The 7,331-nt window shown below is 38.8% G+C and overlaps 1 protein-coding gene across 1 annotated transcript; it reads left to right on the top strand.

Annotated features, from left to right (window-relative positions):
• Positions 1-258: 258 nt before the first annotated feature.
• LOC104912951 (HEAT repeat-containing protein 3-like) lies at positions 259-3,243 on the top strand. Its single transcript, XM_010717790.3, has 4 exons — positions 259-377; positions 1,057-1,200; positions 1,301-1,477; positions 2,382-3,243. Exons 1-4 carry the CDS (start codon positions 354-356, stop codon positions 2,499-2,501), a joined length of 465 nt encoding a protein of 154 aa, XP_010716092.1. The 5' UTR covers positions 259-353; the 3' UTR covers positions 2,502-3,243.
• Positions 3,244-7,331: the final 4,088 nt, after the last annotated feature.

Below are 7,331 nucleotides of genomic sequence, written 5' to 3'. Positions count from 1 at the left end.
CTGTTCATTGCAGGGGAGTTGGACTAGATGGCCTTTAAGGGTCCCTTCACACAAATGATTCTGTGAAAGTAAGTGCCATGAAAGAACAATATATCTAATTTCCAGATAGAATTACTACTGAATTTAAAAAATCACTATGGTTGCAACTACAAAGATCAGTTACTGAAAATCTAGCTTTTTCTGGTTTTGGTAGTACTTGAAGGAAAAAATTAAGGATTAAGGAATTCATGCTTCTTGTATCCTTATCTTCTCATTTAACTTTTGGCTTTGGGTGCAATTCTTTAACAGAACTCCCTGAAGACACAGAATTCCTGGAAGCCATAACCAGTGCTTTGAGAGCTCTCTTACAAACAATGGCATCAAAGAACATCTCCCAGGTAAGAGGTATCAAGCTCAAATGTTCCAGTAGGTTCATAGACCTTACAGGAACACTTTGCTACATAAACAGGTGAAATGTTTTAAAAATTAAAATAGCAATAAAAACTTTGGGTGAGATGGTTAGAATGACAAGTACATTACCTGCTAACACCACCTAGACATATGGATTCTTTATTTCCTGATGTCATCCAGTTGAAGCTGGACTTTCTAGAATGCTTGTTGGACTTGAATTAAATATCCAGCATTGGGCATGAGCTAAATATAGAAATGAAGCCTAGTGATTTGTTATACAAGATGTAATACTAGGTGGGCTGCTGGTCCTTTCTGGCTTTAAACTGAAATATGAGCTTCTATAAGTTGTAACGAGCTGGATAGCTAATGAGCTGCGTAGATTTGTGAAAATCCCTTTTGGCTCAGAACTTTTTTCCTTCAGCTTCACAAAGCTTTAGTTAAGTTCTGAAAGAAACACCTTATGAATTTGAAAGGGAAAGTTTAACTGTTCTCTTATTGATTACACTTTCAAGAATCTGTGTACCCTTCATAATATAGGAATTTCTGTTTTCCTATTACAGATTTGCCTGAGTGTTCTGTAGAAGCACATTAGTTAAGTTTCATGTTTTGAAGTTTCTCTGGAAATGTTAATACATATTTTTTTCCTTTCTTTCTTTTGCTGATCAGTGTATGACTCCTGAGCAGCTCCTGGCTTTATGTGAAGCGAGTATTCACAGCAGCAATGCCAGTGTGAGAGTGAATGTAGTGAGCATCCTTGGAATTTCTGGCAGCGTCTTGGCCAAAGTACAAGATACAGCTGAAACACTAAAGGTGAAAAAGCCTACTTTGTGTGGAAAGCCTGAAACTTTGATACTTTTAAAAATTGTTGTATGCAGTGTTTGAAAACTCAATTTTTCTTTCTTGTATTTAGATGATTGGAAAATTTCTTCTTGAGGTGGCTATGAAGGAGTCTTCTCTTGTGGTAGCAGGGGAAGCCTTGGATGCCCTTTTTGATGTATTTGCAGATGGTAAAGAAGCAGAAAAAGCAGCAGTACAGATGAAGTTGCTTCCAGCACTGAAAGAATTTCAGCCAGTGTTCAAAATGAGGGTAGGCATCAGATACAGCCAGCTTGGTATCTCAGTTCACTGCGTGGGTTCAGGTTTGTGATTTAGGCAGCTAGGAGAGATAATTAAGCAGGAATGTATGACTTTATGAGATGATGGGAAAAAAAATGAAAGCAAATAATTAAATTCCTGCTATTCTGCTTTAGAGAAACCAAATGCACTCACCTTGCAGTTTATAGAATTGTTAAGGTAACAGCATTGCAACATCTATGCTATACTGTCAGCATTAGTGATGTGCAATTGATTATTTTTTCTGAAACTCTTGTAAAAATAATCTTTTAGATGTCTCTGGAGGAGAGAGAGCAGCTAATTTGTTGGGAAGGAGAAGTCTCCTCTGAATTTACATTCACATCTTCTGGTTTTAATTTGCAGTAGTTGCATGTGGATTTTTATTCTGTTGTTAGTTAATTATCCTGTATTTCCAAGAACTGTACAGCCAAAATTGTAAGCTGTAATTTTAAGTGTAGCTTTGACTTAAATAGAGAATGGCCTTCAGTGCATTATTTCTTAGTTGGGTGAAGTCTGAGGAGTGACTTTCATAGTCCTATCACTAAGCACGTATGGATATTTGACAGGGCTACAGTCGTTTGATCAGTTAGGTGTGTAAGATTTTTAATTTGAAAAGCAGTTAGTAAGTGCATGTTTTAGATTTAGGAGTGAAATAAGATGCCACTTGTAGCATAGTTTTAAGCAGAAATGTTGTACTGGAGTGATGTGACTTGCAGAAACATTTGCTAGTGGTGAATGTGCACACACGAACGTGTTGGTGTTGTCAAAACGCATACATAGCATGGCTTGCTACAGAACCTCTAAACTTTACCAGCTTCTGGGGATCTAATAGGAAAAACTTCTCCATTAGTGAAAGTATGTGTTTTTTGGTTTTTCAGATACGAAAAGAAGGCAAAGGACAATATAGTACAGATCAACTTTGTGTTCTTGACAACGTGAAGATGAATTTGAGAAGATTCATTGCATATCAGGAGACATTAGGCAAAAACCCCACTTGAAACATCGAGGAACTTTAAGGTTTCTGTATCAAAAAATATTTTCCAAAAATATACTAAAATGTATTGAAAAACAGTTTTGCTGTCATGTTAATATTAGGATTTTTAATGTTCAGTATTTTATACTTCTGGGATGATGCAATGTGGAAGTCCAGTAAAAGGAAGTGCGTAAAAATGCATAGCATATTTTGAGTTTAAATGTTAGCAGAGATGATAAGTGCTCTTGCAGTCCTGAGATCAGCAAATAGCACCACTGTCATTGTTAGAAACCTTCATGTATCCTGGCAGAAAACTACAATTGCATGACAAAGTAATTTAAAGAATATTCTCAGTTATGTGCCAGATCAAGGCAGGGAGGCTCAAAGTATTTTGAGGGAATTAAGCAGTGACAGGATGTTGATATTTGCTGTTTGCCTTTACCTGTTTGTAGCTTTGCACAGGCACTTACGGCAAGCTTCCCAAGAAGAGTGTGTGATAAGTGTGTAGATTACTGTCAGCACCTGGACCTGTTACTTCTTGAGGTTTGTCACAGAGGAAACTGTTTCAGATTCATTTTTGACAAATTTGGTATTATGGCTTTTTACTATAGAAATCAGTCTTGAAAGGTGCTGCTCCATCTTTGTGATTTGATTGCTATTTCTGAGAATCAAGTCTCCCAGTTTATATTCTTCCTTGTAATTCTGCATCTGGGTGAATCTGAATTCAGCAAAGTATGAACCTAATAAAATATTTTTATACTGAAGTATTATCTAGAGTAATTTTATATTTACTGAAAATCTTTTAAAATATTTGTGATAGAGATTTTGAAAATAGTTTCAGTATCTTATGGCTTAAAAAACTGTCACTGATTCATGAAGGTTTTATATGCACTCCCATGTATCAAAAGCTTTGGTTTTGTTTCTGTGTGCAGGACACCCTCAGACACTTCTTTTTCTACTTTTTTAGAAAAGCATTTTGTTGTGCTGATTTTTGAAAAGGGACTTTCTCTCCTCCCTCTATCATTAGTATAAGCATCTAGATTTTGACAGAATTTTCCCCGTGGTGTTAAGCAAGGAACTGCAAAGACAAAATTTGTTCAGCTTGTTAGACTTCAGTCTGTGAGGCTGGAAAGTAGGCTCTGGAGCTGGATGGATAACTTGAAAATTGATTTTACAGAATTCTGACACGCAATATTTGGCCAAGTGCAAGCAAAAGGATGTGAGAAATGAGTTTTAAGCAGCTGCACTGCCTGAAAGTCCCATTGTTGCTATTCCTTTTCAGAAGTTCGATTAAATGTGTGATGTGATGCTTGCTAATGAAACGAGTGAGGGTGTGTGGACAACTGGGGAGTATCTAGGGCAGTTGACCTGGTCTTTAGAAGTACAGGAGAAGTCCTGAGGAAGTGGAGCTGTTGTACAAGTTGTCTTGGGGATTGGCAGGGCTGGAATGCAGCAGCTGGGTGGATTAGGGGGTAGGGCTGCACAGTGTGGTTTTTAATCCCAATGTTAATAATATGTGCTGTATGCTGAGGATAAGTATAATTTTAGCCCAAGAAAAGGCATTAATACTCGTTTGAAGCATTTTAAAAGAAAAACTTTCATGCTTTCATTTTGAGGGTGCTCCATTGAATTGCTGGCTGATCATGATTGAAAGGCTCTCTGAGGGTCCCCAACTCCATCCCCGTGCTCAAGGCAAGGCTTTATCTGGGGTCTGATAGGTCATGCTCAAAGGGTTCATCTCCAGGGGTGAAAATCTCCAGGGGTGGAAATCTCACAACTGTGAGAGCATCTCCAGGGGTGGAAATCTCACAACTGTGGGGGGACCTTTCCTTTGCTTGACTGCCTTCATTGAGAATGCCCCCCACTTCTGCCTCTTACCTAATAGGAACTCCCTGTGCCACAAAGCAGGCCTCTTGTCCTTTGGGTGCCACCAAGAGGTGTCTGGCTCCATGTTCCCTTCAGTCACCATTTTGTAGCTGAAAATAGAAATGGTATTGCCCTTTTCTCCAGGCTGAGCAGACCTGGCTCCCTCAGTCTCCAGCCATCTTGGTGGCCTTTGCAGCCTCGCCTGCCTCAGTGTGTCTTGTGCTAGGGGCCCAAAGCTGTGCGCAGTACTCCCAGCGTGATTTCACGAGTGCTGAAGAGAGAGAAGTGCCATTTTCTGCACCTGCTGGCCTCGCTCGTGTCAATGCTGTGCAGTGTTCATTAGCCTTCACTCACTGTGAGGTTGCACTGCTGACTTATCATCAGTTTGTCCGCTGTGACCCCTGAGGTCCTTCTCTGCAGAGCTGCTCTCATTCAGTCAGGAGCCTGCTCGGTTTTTGGGACTGCTCTGTTCCAAGTATAGGACTTCACATCTTGCATCAAGTAGGGCAGTCGGACCCTGCTTCCTGGAGACTGTTAGAACAATTATGTGTGTGTGGAACAGGGGTTGTTACTAATGAGAAAAAAATGTTTTCTCTTAAAATACAAATCTGAAAGCTGCAGATAAAAGTCTCTGCTAGAGAGCCTATTTTTTATTATAACTTGTCATACCCCATTTTTTTCCTGATAATGAAAGCAAAGAGTGTCATTTACATCTGAAGCTATTTCTGCAGTAAGAATTATTTTCTTTTGTTTGTTTTTGCTGTGCACTAACCAGTTAAATGTCTTTAGAAAATCTTCCTTTTTTTTGCTAAAAGGTAGGTTCACGGTATATATTGTATCATTTGTAGACATGTATGATTTAGTGCACGCAAATATTTGTTTCTGTCTTTTGATATACTTTGGTATGCAGGTAATGAGGACATATGAAGACAGTTTCATGTAAGTTTGTACTAAAACTCAGATGTATAAAAGCTGAAATAGTCCCTTTTCAGCTTTGTTTCACCTGAGCTGATTGAAGCTCTTCGGTGGAGCTATTGGGCTGAGGGTATGAAAAAAGGGGCAAGCTGGCTCTTGTGTCTGCTGCTCCTCAGGTAGGTTCCTGTTGGTAGAGGGGGAAGCTGTAGCTCTTAGGAGGGTTTTGTTGTTGTTTTCTTGGCTCACTGCTAATTTTAAGGAAACTTCTGTAAGTGATTTCTTGGCAACTGGTGTTGTATGGTCATGAGCAGCCTATTGCCCTTATCATGGTACATAGCAAAATGGAGCCAGTATCTTCCGGCATATTTTGATGTCCACACTTTCATTTCTCTGTTGAATTAAGAAAATCTCACTGTACTACCTGCCTAACTCCTAGCATAGTGTAACTTGCTCTTGGTGTCTAATGGATTGTTTGTGAGTGAATATGAGAGAGTAATTTTTTTTATGTTCTACTTGTAAGGGGTGAGATAGTAGATAATATGACAAGTATGGAAGACAATGAAAAGGCAAATTGTCTGTGATTGAAAGAAGTGTCAGATCATGGCCTAATAAGAGAAGAGATTTATAGGTACAGAAAAGCTCAGCTGTAAGGTTTGGACTATAAAAGTTGTTCTAACACAATTGAGAAAAATTAAGGCAGCGGAAGAAAAGAATATGTGGCTCAAGTTAAATGCTTGATGGGCTCTTCTGGCACTGATTTAATTGAGTAGTTTTAGAGTAAGCGAGACAAAGAGGAGATCCTTGACAGCATATAAAGACAAAGGCAGATCTTGGAGACACTTCGAGGGTGGGAAATACTGCCCAGATCTAGTCAGTGTGCAGCCTAAGTAAGCAGATGCTAAAGAGATGTAAGTGATCTTCATCAGTTCATTTAGTCACACAGATAAGACTGTTATCAAAGCAGGTATCTTAGACCGAGTTTGTTTGCTTATCCTTGTCCCTAAAGCGTCTGTCTACGCTTCAATTTAAAAACTGCTAGTCTGAGGTATGAAGTACAGTAAAGGAAGAGGGGCTGCTGGCCCCTTCCTGCTCAGAAGTGGTGGGACGGATGGCGGTGGTTGCTGCTTTGGCCTCTGCAACCTGCAAAACATTGACTCCACAGCTGCATAGATAAGGAATTATCATTGTTACGTGACTTGTTTTTACTCTTTATGAAGATAAACTAGTGGCAAGATTTAAATAAGTATTTGTTGTGACACGGCATTCAGAAGATGTCTGTTACATGCAACTTTATGGTTAACTACTAACTACTCAAGGTTTGTGCTGTATGTTGAGGGTATTTTTTGTGTGATATATTTTAAGGATCTTCTCTGTAGAGGAAGAAGAATACATCTAGCCAGTACTACTTGCCTTGGTTCTACATGTGTATTTTGAATGTGGGGGGAAAAAAAATCAGAGCACAGTAAAGTTACAAAATGAGAACTGTAATCTGAGAACAAATTAATTTAAAATCAGTTTGTAGCTTAAGTATTATAAATGAAATGCATATCTCATGGAATAGTAACATAGAACAACCAACCAAAAATGCTTATAAACTCAAGTTCTGTTTCCTTAATAAGTAATTTTCAGTAAAAGCATTCCCAGAGGACTGGAAAGAACTGTCTAGCCTTACATTTACTGTTGCAAATTCAAATTCAGGCAATGGTAATTGTAATTGAAAATAACATAATGGTTCTTTTCTGGCACAGATGAATTGAGCAGACAGTCTAAATATAGTCTCATTGGATGTGCTCTTAAGATACGTAACACTCAGATAATTGGCAAAAACTGAGAACTCGGACAGTGGCAGCAGAGAAAGGAATTTGAAGTTTCCCAAAAGGGCTGAAGTGCTCTGCGTGGAGGAGCTCTTACTGAGTGCTGCAGAGTTCTTGTCTGTTCTCCAAATCAATTCAGACTGTTTTACTTCTGTACCTTCCAGGAAGAATAACACGTGTTTTAATCACTCTAACTTCATATTGTTTCGGTATTATTTTCCTAAGTTCCTTGTTTCTGTGAGAGTCACAGACATAACGTT

The sequence above is a fragment of the Meleagris gallopavo genome, chromosome 13, assembly GCF_000146605.3.
Source record: "Meleagris gallopavo isolate NT-WF06-2002-E0010 breed Aviagen turkey brand Nicholas breeding stock chromosome 13, Turkey_5.1, whole genome shotgun sequence".
In the NCBI taxonomy this organism is placed as follows: Eukaryota; Metazoa; Chordata; class Aves; order Galliformes; family Phasianidae; genus Meleagris; species Meleagris gallopavo.
Note: the sequence above shows the minus strand (reverse complement) of the source record. Positions and strands in the feature narration are given on the sequence as shown.